We start from the raw sequence: 15,524 nt of genomic DNA, 5'->3' as shown, positions 1-15,524 counted from the left end.
ATTTTTCACTTTACACGCTTATTAACAGCATTCTTATTTACAATTGATTCCTTTATACAGAATTTTTTAAAATATTAATATACTTAGGTTTACAAAAGGTGACTTTGGGATTATTAATGATACTTATTTATTAAATGAGTGACTGATGTAAATTATTTACAAATACTTTAACACAACAAATGATTTATAATCACATGTAATCAACTATCTACTATAACACTTAACAATAAATAATTAGATACAATCATACATAAAGTACTTTGAAATATTGATATTGTCATCTAGAAGAATGTTTTTTTCATTTTTATGCTAGATCACACGCCAAATAAAACAGATATTTCTTCTACAAGAGTGCAATTTTTAATACAATTAAAGTTTTAATAGATTTTATCTTCATATGCTGATAATAAAATAGGAGGTAAGATGAACAGCTATGCACTCTTCATATATATAAGCAATCAGAAGAACACACGTTTAGTTTACTCCTAAACAAAAAAAAAAGAGTAGATACGTTTATCATTTGGCAAAAGAAACTAAATTCATCTAAATTTATAAGAGCTTTTTTAAAAATTTTATAATTTTATAATTTTTAAACTTTATCAAAAAAGAAAAAATTGGTTTAATACTTGTTAAATAACTTCAAATATATCTGTTCTACTTTCCTTAAAATTTATACTTTTCAACAATTGTGTCCAATGATTTCTGCTATATATATTCTTTAATTACTTGTAAATATAATTACAATGTTAAATGAAATATATGTATATATGATTTCAATACATATAATGTTTATTCATTTATAAAAATAAGATAAAAAAAATTTTAAATAATATTTTAAAATAAAATTGAATACTTATAATATATTAAAATATTTTTAGCATATTGAACAAGATACAATTTTCAGTATCAATAATGTTGTAATTTGTTTTCATAATAATAATAAAAATGAAATGTTATAAACATTTTTATATATTTTTTATTTTTAAATATACATATATGAATATATGAAATATATTTACTATATGTATATATAATGCATCATACAATATTTAAAAAATGCTATCTGTAAATTATTCATATTATATTACAAATATTTATTATGCTATATTTATTTTAAGATTTCTACTTAAAAAATATATTTAAAATAATAAGTTATGAACTATAATATTATATAATTAAACACGAAAACATAAAAAAAAGACTGATAAATTGCATATTCATTTTAAAACTTACTATTTGAAAGTATATTTAATACAACAAATTTAAAAATATTAATTTTTAAAATTAATAATATAAATAATTGATACTAATATATTAATATTCATATAAATTTGTAAATAATCTAAAATTGTATTAATTTTATAGAAATATTTCCTAAATTAATTTTATTTTTTAAATTATTTAAGATTTTTAATTTTATTATATTTGTTTAACGAATATAGAAGATATTTATATAAATATATTAAGAAATTTTTAATTCATAAAAATATTCATTTTGCTACAATTTATTTAAATTATTTTAATATTATGATATAAAACAAAATGACATAATTATAAAAAAATAGAAATTATAAATGAACATGTTTATTATATTAAATATATTCTTAAATATATTTTACTATATTGTGAAATATTAAATGCTACATTTGACACAAATTAATATTTATTTTGTACTATCCAGTTTTTAAGATGATATTTAAAAAGTTCATACATACAAGTATTATCTAATGTAAAATGATGATTCAAAATCATACAATTCATTATCATTAAACATTATAAATGTGATGTTATTAAGAAAATTAAAAATTTAAACGTCAAAAATTAACGTATATAGTTATATTTTCAAAAGTGATAAAAAGATAAATAAATTTTTTTCAAAACTAATTTTTTATGTTTATCAACAAAATTATTTTTTTCATAGTTTTTATCTGTAATAAAGTTTCTACATAAATTTGTTACTGTGAATATAAATTATATACATTTATTTGATCCATTTTTATGATTCTAATTATTAAAAAAGAGAATTAACAATATTTTGCAATATTTTTATAATATTTGATACAATTAATTTATTGAAGCCAAATATATTGGCATATAGCAAATCTAGCAAACATAGCAAATAAAATATTAGTAGTGTATACATGAAATTGTGTACACATATTATGTTTCTAAAAGAATTTAAAGATGCAAATTGTATATGTTATAAAGTATAACTTTTATACTATAAAATATGTTCTGTATTTGTTACAGCCAAATTGACTTTATGATTTACCTTGCGACCCTGTCTTTTAGATGCCTTTCGTGAAACTTTTGACTCTCTGGAATCTTGTTTATTTAAACCCAGTCTAAAACGCACAGGCATTTTTGAATCAAGAGAACTCTCATCTGTAAACATAAATAATATATATAGAATTATATAGAATATTTACGAAATAAAAATTGTTTATATATTTATCATCATTTTATATTATCATCATAAAATTAGAAAACAAATAAATATACAAAATAAAGTTATATATTTAAATATATTTTAAATACAATTTGTAATCCATAAAAAAAATTTTTTATTTTTCAAAAATCATTTTTAAATTAGAATTTTTATATTATTTTAAACAACAAAATCTTCCTGAAATTTCATTTAATAATGCTTAATAGTTAAAAAATTAAACTACATATGATATAATATATAATATATACAATGTTTGCGGATATACAATTGACATTAATTGCTTTGTACAATTGACATTAGTTTTTCAAATTTTAGAAATTTAAATATATATTAGAATTAATTTCCATTTAATATCAATGGGATAATTCAAAAATTTTTAATGGGATTTTAAGAAAAATAAATTATAATGTAATTTATAATTTTTACATTTTCTTAATAAAATCTAAAAAACTAATAAGTGAAAAACTAATAAAAAGTTAATCCTAATTTTTAATAAAAAATTATTAATATTTATTATATTACTAATATAATAAGAAATTATTAAATAACGATTATTTTTAACTTTTGCTATAGTATTCTTAGAAATAAAAGTACATTTGATATACAAAGTGAAACAATTTTTATTAAGTAAAAACAAAACAATATTTTTTATATTGATATAAAAACATACAAACCTTCAGAATCATGTATATCTGATATTGACCTATGAAGAACAGTAACTCGTCTAACTTCTTTTTGATTAGCTGAAAAATAAAAAAAAATGTGAATTAAAAAAGACAAATTATATATTTTATAAAATTAGAAATCAAATAAATATATATAAAAATATATAAAATAATACAAAATAAAATAAATATACAAAATGAAGTTATATATTTAAACATATTTTAAATATATTTACAAATTTTGAAATTTGATTCTTTTTTTAATTATATTTCAATCAATTATATATCAATTTTATTTATTAGATTTTATTTATTATCAATTATTTATTTATCGAATATTTAATTTGCAATCAATAAATAATTATTTTAATATAATATTATTATTATTAAAGTGTTTTATTATGATTAATAAAATATAAACAATAGAAAAATAATTTAAAATATTTTTATAAAAATGTTCAATTTTCATAAAATAATCAAATTAATTTTCATAAAATATTGCAATATCTATAATTGAATAATTTAAAGAGAAAAATAATATAATATTAAGCAAAAGAATATTAGATTACTATTTTATGTAGGATTACTGAAATGATTCAATTTGTATTGTATAAAAATTAATAAAAATTTTTATGTATACTTACTTTTTTCATCCGCCTTAACTAAATGTCTTTGATTTACTTTTGCATTACTCTTGACAACTCTGCAAAAAAATAATATTTTTTATGAAAAATATGTTAAAGTTTAAAAAAAATATATGGATTAAAAAAAATAAAAAAAATATATATTTCAAGCAAAAAATAATGTGCTAAAGAATAAAGATATATTAAAAAAAATTTTTCATTTATATATATATATATATATATATATATATATATATTAAGTAATATCTATCTATATTTAAAATCTTTGATAAAAATATATTATATTGATTCTTTGAAAATAAATATAATAAATAAATAAATAATATAATTATATAATTATATGTATCTATTTTTTTGTGAATATATAAACACATTTTTAATTTTAAGCTTAAAAAATATATATTATTTTTAATTTTTTAGAAGAAAAAATATCTATAGTACTATTTTCAAATTTGAAAAAATAAGATTAAATTTTAATTATATAATAAAAAAGCGTGTATTTATTTATTATAATATATATTATAAATACGTACTCATTAACAACTCCTTTAAAAGCAGATTGCACTAATCTTGCAGATTGAATTGGCACTGTCCTGTTTAATCTTTCTGCGCGTCTTCTACTTAACTCAGTTCGTAAATCACTTTCCTTATCAACTACTAAATCTTCGAAAATAGCGTCCATATCTTCACTGGATCCGTCCGAAATAACATCTTTACGTTTTTTACACTTTTTATCCTTCCCAATACGTTCAGAAAGAGGAAGTTCATTCTTTAATTTTCCCACTTGATACAATTCTTTATCACGTTTTTTCTTTTTTTTTGATGATCTTTCTTTTTCTGGATTTTGAATTTCTAAGTCTATACATGAATTAACGGAACTTATAGCAATAGGAGAAGCATTTTCCATATTTTGTTCAAATTCTTCAAACTCATAATGAGTATCTAAACATAAATTTGTTTCTTGAATATCATAATCTTCTGTAATTTTGTTAATCTTTCTTACATTTGATTGCATATCTCCGCCTTCTAAAAAATCTATCTTTTTACTTGTGTTTTCTTTTTTATTCAATTTAATTTTTTTATTTGCATTTATTGGATCTATAGGCCTTGTAGATTCAAACTTTCTTCGTCTGGCTTCTAATACAGGATCATTAATAATATCATCAATTTCTTTTTCTGTTATAATAGATTCCAAATTTTCTTCTTTTTGCTTTGCTTTCACACGATTTGTTTCTGGAGATATTCTATTTTTAATTATTGGTGATAAATTTTTTGTATATGATGGACTACATATTCCATCTGGAGAAATAGATCGAGGCCCATGTTTTCGAGATAATTCTTTAGGTGACCATCTAGGAGATCTTTTTCGTCTAGGAGACATTCGAGGAGAATTTCTAGGTGATGACCATGGTGATCTACGTGGTGATAATTTCGGTGATCTTGATCGTGGTGACATCCTTCGAGGCGATATTTTTGGTGACATACGTGACAATCCTCTTCGAGGAGATAATCCGGGAGATTTTGATTTAGGTGATAACCTACGTATAGGTGATATTCGTCTTGGAGATAACTTAGGTGATCTTGACCTTAATGGTGATCTAGATTGAGGAGATAATCTAAGTGGTGAAAATTTTGGAGAACGTGATCTTGCCAGTCTTGGAGATTTCATCATAGATGTTTTAGGCGATCGTATTAGTTTAGGAGATCTGGAATGCGGAGAAAGTTTTGGAGAACGTCCTCTTGGAGATAATCTTTTAATAGGCGATCTTCTTATTGGAGATTTATTTGGAGATCTACGTGGTGATAATCGTGGTGATCTCGAACGTGATGAAAGCTTGGGTGATCGTGATCGTGGAGAATAACGTACGGGAGACTTTCTAGGTGATCTATACCTTGTTATTTCTCGTTGAGACTTTTTTGACTGTCGAATGGGTGATCTTCTAGGGGATCTCCTAGGTGATTTTTTTCTTGATCGTGATCTTGGTGATAATGATCTACGCTTTTGTGAAATTCGATTGACAGTATGGGGAGATATAGACCGTCTTTCATTTTTTAAAATGATTGTTGCTGGTGCTGGACTATATCTTTCTTTTCGAGTGTTATTATCATCTATTTTATTTTTCTGGTTCATATTCTTGTTTGCTTCATCCTTTTTCATATATTCTCTATTTTCTCTTTTATTACCTTTCTTCTCTTTCCTCTCGGACGGTTTATCAACATTCATTTCTCTTTCCATTTCATCCATTAAGCGTTCTAAACTATCTTCTTCTTCAAGATCAGCCATTATAATGATATCATCATCATCGTCATTAACTTCTTGATCTTCTTCAATTTTTTTCGAATTTTCTATAATTTCTGTTTGATTCTCATTTATCATAGATGTTTTATCATCTATCCCATCTTTTTTAATATCTTCTGATTTTGTAATTACAGTTTTCTGTTCTTTGTTATCTTCTTCATCTGAACCACTTCCACTATCTTTGAATCGATGAAATTTTGATACTTCTAAAAATATTATTCTTATATATAAAATATTCAGAAAATGATACAAAAAACATAACTAGAGTGAGGTATATTATAACAAACAATATTACAATGAATGAATGCTACAATAAATGATTTTCATTATTAAAAATAATATAAATGAACAAATGTATAAATATAAATATAAAAATATAATTTATTACAACTATATTTATAATTTTAGTTATATTTTTTATTTTGTTATTTTTTATATTTAAATTATTTGGAAGAACTTTATTGTATCAATGTATCAAAATGTATTAATTTTAAAATATATGTATATATATTTTAATTTATGATACAATAAACAGATACAATAACAAAAAGAAATTCTAAAACCAATTAATTTCTTGTAGCATATCCTATGACAATATTAAATATCTTTATTATTTTACATACCTGCAGAATAAGAGTCTATATTTGAAACAGTTTTCTCTACTGAACAAGTTAAATCACTTTGCTGCAGCACAGAACGTTCATCTACAGGAACAATTGCTATCAAATTTGGATTACGTGGACTTTGATAATATAAATTCTGTAAATAATATAAATAATATATATATATGATATTTAAATAAAATATATATTTATTGATTAAATATATAATAATATTCATTAATTAAATATATTTAATAAAATATATTTAATATTCATTACATAATATTTAACATTCATTATATTTAATATTAAATAAGATTCAAATAAATTCATTCCTTATTCATTGTTAAAATTATACAAATTAATTATTTATTTCTATTTATGTATTAAAAATATTAATGTGTTTTAAAATATTGACAATAATATTTCTTGATTATGTTATGGATTAAAACTTTATCAAAACTAAAAATGATATTATTACAAGTATAATAGCACAATTTGTATTTATTATACTTTTATTATAATGTATATCACAATATAATTTAGTATTACAAATAAAAAAAGTATCACTGATAATTCTAAAAAATTCTATAAGAATTTTAACAATAAATATAACAATAAATTATATAATAAATTGAAATTAGATTTTTGTTTGAATTAATCATTAATATTATATTCATTAAATTATAAAAGAAATAGAAGAAAAGTACAAAAAAATCACATAAAATTTACAAAAAATTGAATTTTTTATTTATATATAATGCTCAAAATAATCAAAAGATTTCTACTAAAACAAATCTGTTGCACTATTCAAGAAAATTGTTCCAAATCATTGTATCTCATAATGGAAGAATTACTAATAAATATATATTTATAATATATTTATATATATTACTAATAAGATATATAATTAAAAACTGAAATGCTGAAAATTATGAACAACAAATTATGAAAAACAAAATTATATGAAATAGTTGTTAAAAAATATAATATCACAAATAAATATTATTATTTAACAAAAGAATAAAAAAGCTACTAATATATTAATATTTCAAATAATGTTTCTAAGATCAAAATATTATTCCTATTAATTTTTTTTAAATATATTAAAATGCATAAAGATTTGTCATAAAATGTATAAAATATAATATAAAATATTTAATAAAAAATTTGTAATATAATATGTAATAATATATGATGATAATATAAAATGTATAATTTATTTAATTTTATTTTTAAATAAATTTTCTAAACAAATATTTAAAATAACTTGATATTTATAATAAAAATATATTATAAATTATTATTTTATATAATTTTTGTAGATTAAATATAATAAAATTACACTTAAAAAAAAAATTCTTGAAATTTTGATTCACATTTTCTTCAATTTTTTAAGTATATATTAATGTTTTTACATACTTTTTTATTAAATAATATTCAAATGTTTTTTATAAACTTTTAATAAAAATTAAAAGAGAATTTATTTGATAATACTTTATTATATCATAATTTTATAAATACATATAATAAATGCAATTACTTTTTATTATTCAATAAAAAGATTCAATAGTTTTCAAAAAAAAAATCAGAAATTTTCATCATATATTGTTTCATTTAAATTAAAAATAATAGCAAAAAAAACTATTATTAATAAAATATTTATATTAAATAATGAACTGATTAATATTAACTATTTAATAACTATTTATATATATTTATAATACTATTTATATATTATATATATATTATATATATATATATATATTATATATTATATATATAAATATTATAACTATTTAATAATAAACTATTTATACATAAAGTAAATGTGAATTATGAATAATTATTATAAATATTATAATAATAATTAGAAACTTACGCCATTTTGCCGCTGTTGTATTCGATTGTGGAAATATCCTCTTCTTAAAGGTCGTTGGCCTTTATAAGATGAATGAGATATATGTATTATATCTGAAATATTCTTCTGTGGTGGGGGCTGTTTTTTATTATGCACAGTATCTTTAGTTCTTAATGATTGAAGAGCTGCAAGTCGCAATGCTTCTAAATCTTCATCATCTTCATCATCATTTTTTGTATTTTGTTGAGTATTGTTTGGTATAACCATCTATAAGAAATAATACAAATAATTTTTAAATATTAAATAATTAAAATTTGTCGATAATAAATATAACTATATAAATTTTACAATCATTGTAAATATTATTGTAAATATAATACATAATTATATATATTATAAATACTAAAATTGTTTACAATTTTACAATTTAATATTTTACAATTTTACAATTTTGTAATTTTTCAAAATTATAATATAAAATACTTTTTTTCATAAAATAAACAAGATATATATTCGCGCGCGCGCGCGTGTACGTATATGTGTGTATACATATGCACATGTATTTATACGCGCATTTATATATTGACAAAATTTAATAATTAGTAATATAAAATATTATAAATTAGTAGTCATGCACTATCAATTTTTAAACAATTTTAAAGTGACTTATACATATAGTTTATGACAGCATTATATATATTATCGGAAATGAATAATTATATATCATATTAATAATTGAATAATATATTATTTTGATTTATTAATCTTTATAATAAGTTTATAATTACCTTCTGACGATAATCCATTTTATCCGAATTGTAATTGTAGAAAAACCTGTAGTTAACACCAATAATACGAAGGTCCAGCAATTGCATTAATAACTTTATATGCTTGGCGATAATATAATTTTATCTTATGTATAATCACAATTTATATTACAATTACATCGCATAATCAAGTTCCATTCTAAGATCAATTTTTTGATAATTATAAATCCCATATACAATGTTGCACACTTTGTTACCCCCCACCACATATAAATAAAAATGGCGTGAGCGCTCATAAAAGGTCTTCGATGTACAGTCTAATATATGATGTACAACTAGTTGTATATTTCATAATCCATATTAAATCTATTTTCATTATACTTGTGACATGTTTTCATAAAAAATATTGTTTATAAAATAATAAAACAATTAATATTACTTAAATTAAAAAGTTATATTTATTATATAATTATAAAATAATTATTTTAATAATATTTCATTTTTATGGTGATATATTATCTCATTTCATAAAAATTAATTTTCATCAAAAAATTGTATTTTTAATTGTAAAAGATATAAAAAAGGTTTAAATATTAATTTTTAAATTAAATTACTAAATTAAACTAACTAATATAACATAATCGATTTAATATATAAGCTAGCAATAAATGTAATAGTTTGTAATATATTATAAATAAATATTATAAATAGTTAGTAAAAATTTGATTACATGAAAGAAATAATTTATTATTAATCATTATAAATATTAAATTAATATTTATATGATTATAAATATTAATCATATTTCTCACGATTTTATTTGTTTTTAATAATATATTTATTTTTTATTTTTATACTAAAACACACTGACTAAACATTAATAAAATTACAATATAATATATTTTTATAAAATGTATTATATGTATATAATATATAAATGTATGTAATATATAAATAATGTATAATAAATTATGTAATAAATTTATTTTTTATATATATTAATTTTGTAAAATTAATATATTATTAATATATTACAAATTAAAATTTTGTATTTTTTAAAGTAACGTAATATTTTAATATTAATGCATAATTTTTTTATATTTTAAGATTTTAAAATTTTAATAATATTTAAAATAATTTTGATAGTTTTTTCAAATTATGGATATAATTTTTATATTTTTAACTTATAAGAAATATAATATTAAATATTTATTATTTTTAATATTACTAAATATATAATAATTTATTTTACAATAAAATATAAAATTGAAATTATATATTGATTATATTGAATATAGAATATTAGATAATGATAATAATGATGAATAATGTTCACTAAAAGTTACATATTGCAATTTAATAAATTTCTATAATTATGTCAATTTTTAAATTTTTTTAGATTTTATTTTAATATTTTTAATATCTTTACATTTACCTTAATGTGTCAAATATAATTTTATTTCAATATTATGAATTGAATATTGTGATATATTGTAAATAATATTATATGTTTGTAAAATTATACAATTTTTTTTATAAATGGCATTTAAAATAAATATCATTTATAAAAAAAAACATTTTTTTTAATAAAATAAAAAATACTTTAATAAAAAATATGAATTAATTTTATTTAAATGGACAATATTTTATTATTTTGATTATTTGATTTATTTAAATATGGCCATTGTATTATTTGGTAATCAGCTATATAATACAAAATTTTTCCTGTTAATGATAGAGTTTTCACTCTACAGATGCTTTCAACAAATATTATAGTAGTTTGTGTAATATACAAAACTTTAAATAAAAATGCTATTATACACAAAGGAACACAAGTGCCTGGACCATTACATAGAAGTAATTCTGGACATTCTCTCCATAAATGAGGAATTGATTCAAGAATTGCATAAATAGTAGTATAAATAGTTGTATAATATGATTGATGAATTTCTCTGCTTCTACGAATTTTAATAATTTTATAATCTTTGTTATCTTCTTCTAAATATTTAACTTTCTCAATGCTCATTAAATCTGTATCAGCATGTACATATATTCTTGGTGAGTAATTTTTGAAGTTTAAATACTTAAGGATTCTTATCATTTCTGCAGTATGTCCACCAGACCCTAATATTATCATTATTTTAGCTGGATTATTTCGAATTGGTTTTTTTCTCCCTTTCATTTTATATGTATAAAATATTACAAAATATATTCTCCCAATGATTACCAGACAAATACAAATGTAAATATAATATATTGTATACATTTTTATGATGTAACTGCAACAATTCAAATTAAAATAATTAATTTATTAAATTATTTTTATTTTTTTGGATTAGTATCAATACATCACAGGCAATTATGTATTAACAAAATTAATCTAGATTAAGACTAGATTATTGTATTTAAATAATATTTTATTATACACACACACACACATACACACACACACATATATATAAAACATTTAATCTTTAGTATAATTTTATATACAATATAAAATTGAAAATATAAATTCATTACATTTAAGAGAAAATATTAGATTTTAATCAGATTTGAATTTGTCAATTGTCATATTTTATATTACATATTAGAATAAAAACATAACTAATAATTTTTTATCAATTTTTATAAATATTTTAAAAGAAAAAATTATTGTAAATCTTACACAAGAAAATATGAATTCAATAATATTGTAATGTCAAATATAGGATATAAAAAGTTATAAACATAAACATTTTATATCAATTAGCAATGTTTTATATAACTTATATCATCTAATTGAACTTAACTGTTTGTTATCTTTGCATTCTTTGTTATTTAATTGTGAAAGTGTATATATATATATATAATCAATTTTTTTTTTAATTTATCAATGAATGTTGTATGTGATATATGTGTATAAAGTATCTGAATAGAAAAAAATTATTGAAAATAATTAAATACTTAATATATAATTTATATATTTTTATATATATAAATATTACGTAATTATTAAAAAATTTATTTTAAAAAATAAAAAACCTGTTAATATTTATTACTTATATAAAATATTAAGGTTAGAATTAGGACATATGTATTACAAAAAAATTATAATATATTATAATATATTATAATATATAATAATTATAATATACATACCATTGCAGTATTTTTTTTTGTATGTGGGAAAAATCTTTTAAAAACTTCCGAAATTCAAGAAAGAAAACGCGTAATATGAAATTTTTGGAATCAATCTCGTATAGAGAATATCCTGAAAATATCAAAGTAACTTACATATCGCGATGGTTTTCCTAATATACAAACTATATATATTGCAATATCTGTAGTTTAAGCATTCTATTTTATTTTACTTACGCGCGCGCGCATGTATGTGTGTATAATTTTGTTTATATAATAAAATAAAAAAATAATAACATATAACATATAATATATAGGAAATTAAATCAATTTTTAAATAATATAATAAACGTTATTAAAATTTAAGGAAAAATAATGATATAAAAGATAAATTTTCTAATAAAATAAACAAATTGAAGAAGACAGTAATTGAATTTCTAATTCATTAAAAATTTATTTTATTTGATATTTTATTAAATTTTTTATTTCAGAAAAAATTGAATAGAAAGTTTCTTCAGTTATATTTTGTAAAATATTCACTACATATTCCTCAGAAATGTTCTTATATGTTTCTTCAGCTGAAACAGATATAAAAAAAAAAAATTTAATTATAATTGAATAAAATATTAAATTATTTAATTTAAATAAAATATTATAGGAAAGAAATATTTTATTATATGCTAGTACAGATAAATTCTAATATCTAATTTAATAGAATCTATTGTGAATAATTTTGATTTTAAAATATTACTTACATTTTAATAATAAATGTCCAAAAAGTTCACAAGCTGCTGGATTAAAAGCATTAATATTTTTTGTACCTTCACTTGATTTCCTACTCCAAATATAAATCCGTAAATCTTTATATTCTTCTGTACAATTTAATTTTGCTCTTGTAATATAAACATTATGTGCTATTTGTGCATTTTGTAAATAATTTATTATTAAAAATGCCCAATTAACAAAATCATCTATGTTCTGAACATTAGAATACTTTATACAAAATGCCTTTGCTGGATATTTTTCTAATATTTGTACAGGTCCTATATATTCTTTGAGATCCTATAACAGTCAATTGATTATTAAGCCTAATTAAAATTGATTTTAATATATTAAAGATATTATATTTAAAATAACATAGTATATATTAAAAGTACACAGTATTAGACTGTTTAATTATAATTAGAATATTGTATAATTATATTTATTGAACACGTAAAAATGCATATTGTATATATTTTGAAGATTTAAATAAATAAATAGAAAAACTAAAAATTAAAAATTATACTCCTTATAAAATTAGTATAATAATAAAAAAAGAAAATTGAAAAATTTGAAAAAGAAATATTTAAGGTTAAAAAATTAAACAATGAATAAATTCCTATATTCAATTTTTTAAGCATTAATATATAGAAAATATAGAAAAATATATATAAATTTATTTACAATGTATTCCAATAACATTCTCCATTTCAAATAATATAAATGCCAATGAAGATGGTTTACAGATGCATATGCACAAAGACTATTAAAAGCCACTCTGAGATATCTAAAAAAATAATATACATATATATAATGAAATATTCATTCAATTATCAATATAATATATAAATATTTACTTTAACAAGAATTGAAATAAAATTGAAATGGCAAAAAATATAGTCAAAATTTAGAGAAAGTTTAGAAACACACTACTTTTTATAACATTTTATAATATACATTATTATTCAAAGACATAATTTAAAAATTCCTTTGTCAATTTGAATCAAAAAATAAATTTTATAATATATTTTGTTTTTACTATGTTCATAAATATTTAATTTAAAATTTTAATTTTAATTAAAAATTTGATATTTTTTGTCTCATTTCTAAACTTTCTAATATACTTACAATGAAGAACTTAATGAAAATAATTCAATAGCTTTAAATAAGCTATATTTGGTTATAACTTGAGGTAATTGTTTATTTCTTTGTGGCAGCAATAAAGAATGGCAATATTCAATTGGACTAACATTAATTACAATTACATCATCTTTATCTATACTACCTAAATTCATTATTTGTTCTTCTGGTTTAACTTTTGTAAAATTAAATTGTTTGTCATTGAATGATTGTTTCATTGATATTATATTCTCTGGAGATCTTCTTTTATAACCACGATCAGTATTGAGCTGAAATTAATAAAAAATTCAATAATAAATTTTCTTTTTATTATAAAATTATTTTATTAAAAGATAAAATAATGCAAATAATTAGATTATTGAAATAATAGAAATTTAATTGAATAATTGAAATTCATGTTATAGTAAGTAAATCTATTTCATGAATTTTAATTTATGTTATAAGAAGAGTTCATTTTATTCTTTTGTTTAGAATATTTCAAACTTTATAAAATATATATATAAAAACAATAATTTTAATGATTTAATTATTATAGAAATGATTAATATATTTATTCCAAAAAAATTAAGTTAATTTAAATTTTTCATAAATGTAAGTTCTTGAAATTTTTGAAAATATTTGATGTATTTGATGTATTTTTTGAATGAAAGCAATCAATATATTTGAAAATCAAATCATCAATATTATATTTTTATTTTTCTTTTAGTAATTAATAATTAAATAATTTTAAATATTACCTGGATTAAAAAATGATATTTGCCTTTTAATATTTTTGATTCTTTAATGTTTAATATATAACGAAATATTTTATTTTTTTGGGCTTCTATCCATTTTTGTTCTAAAATGGCATCAAAATTAAATTTCTCATTTCTTTTATCGTTTTGAGTAAAACTACAATTTACTTGAGTAAAACAATTATAATGCATGATTTTATTGAAAAAATAAAAAAAAATTTAACTCGAAAATTATTTTTTAAATCCTATATTTTTTTGGTGAAACACTCTTTTTAATAAATAAATCAGCCTTATTTTTTTTAAATGTTGATCACATTGATTTGGTTATATTCACATCCAATGATTTATTTTGTCAGATAAATATTCTAGATTTGGATTCCCGTAATTGATTTCCTACTCTTATACATTTTATTATCACATTTCATAAATACATATATACATCATATATATATTCTATAAAAGGTTTATTCATTATTTAACA

At 18.6% G+C, this 15,524-nt stretch overlaps 3 protein-coding genes across 4 annotated transcripts; all 3 read right to left on the bottom strand.

Moving 5' to 3' along the window:
- Nucleotides 1-110: 110 nt before the first annotated feature.
- On the bottom strand, nt 111-10,325 carry LOC100863084 (uncharacterized). 2 transcript variants are annotated; one of them, XM_086903263.1, is made up of 8 exons: nt 9,309-10,325; nt 8,542-8,787; nt 6,681-6,816; nt 4,292-6,263; nt 3,759-3,817; nt 3,124-3,192; nt 2,273-2,385; nt 111-485 (listed from the first exon to the last, which is right to left on the bottom strand). In XM_086903263.1, the coding sequence occupies exons 1-8, from the start codon at nt 9,393-9,395 to the stop codon at nt 480-482; spliced, it is 2,688 nt and encodes an 895-aa protein (XP_086759389.1). In that variant the 5' UTR covers nt 9,396-10,325; the 3' UTR covers nt 111-479. The 2 variants fall into 2 exon arrangements, with proteins under 2 accessions (XP_086759389.1, XP_012350245.1); XM_012494791.3 differs by lacking the exon at nt 111-485 and having other exon boundaries at nt 1,646-2,385.
- Nucleotides 10,326-10,894: 569 nt separating this feature from the next.
- Nucleotides 10,895-11,553, bottom strand: Alg14 (ALG14, UDP-N-acetylglucosaminyltransferase subunit). Its single transcript, XM_012494897.3, has one exon. It carries the CDS (start codon nt 11,551-11,553, stop codon nt 10,918-10,920), a length of 636 nt encoding a protein of 211 aa, XP_012350351.3. The 3' UTR covers nt 10,895-10,917.
- LOC100868601 (GDP-D-glucose phosphorylase 1) lies at nt 10,895-15,512 on the bottom strand. The gene is made up of 6 exons (XM_012494881.3): nt 15,047-15,512; nt 14,298-14,578; nt 13,854-13,956; nt 13,163-13,469; nt 12,429-12,985; nt 10,895-11,566 (listed from the first exon to the last, which is right to left on the bottom strand). The coding sequence occupies exons 1-5, from the start codon at nt 15,233-15,235 to the stop codon at nt 12,861-12,863; spliced, it is 1,005 nt and encodes a 334-aa protein (XP_012350335.2). The 5' UTR covers nt 15,236-15,512; the 3' UTR covers nt 10,895-11,566; nt 12,429-12,860.
- Between the last annotated feature and the right edge of the window lie 12 nt (nt 15,513-15,524).

Source organism: Apis florea, unplaced genomic scaffold (assembly GCF_048593485.1).
Source record: "Apis florea isolate Af1SG1 unplaced genomic scaffold, ASM4859348v1 contig_2291_pilon, whole genome shotgun sequence".
Classification (NCBI taxonomy): domain Eukaryota; kingdom Metazoa; phylum Arthropoda; class Insecta; order Hymenoptera; family Apidae; genus Apis; species Apis florea.
Note: the sequence above shows the minus strand (reverse complement) of the source record. Positions and strands in the feature narration are given on the sequence as shown.

Bases quoted from the DNA above. Each gene is read 5' to 3' on its own strand.
- LOC100863084 (XM_012494791.3), bottom strand. From the start codon at position 9,395: ATGCAATTGCTGGACCTTCGTATTATTGGTGTTAACTACAGGTTTTTC. The intron at 6,264-6,680 runs GTATGTAAAATA...TAATATTTTTAG, and splicing joins TATAGACTCTTATTCTGCAG to AAGTATCAAAATTTCATCGA. The intron at 2,386-3,123 runs GTTTGTATGTTT...TTATGTTTACAG, and splicing joins AGATATACATGATTCTGAAG to ATGAGAGTTCTCTTGATTCA.
- Alg14 (XM_012494897.3), bottom strand. From the start codon at position 11,553: ATGTATACAATATATTATATTTACATTTGTATTTGTCTGGTAATCATT.
- LOC100868601 (XM_012494881.3), bottom strand. From the start codon at position 15,235: ATGCATTATAATTGTTTTACTCAAGTAAATTGTAGTTTTACTCAAAAC. The intron at 14,579-15,046 runs GTAATATTTAAA...TATTAATTTCAG, and splicing joins AATATCATTTTTTAATCCAG to CTCAATACTGATCGTGGTTA. The intron at 12,986-13,162 runs GTAAGTAATATT...TATCTGTTTCAG, and splicing joins TGGACATTTATTATTAAAAT to CTGAAGAAACATATAAGAAC.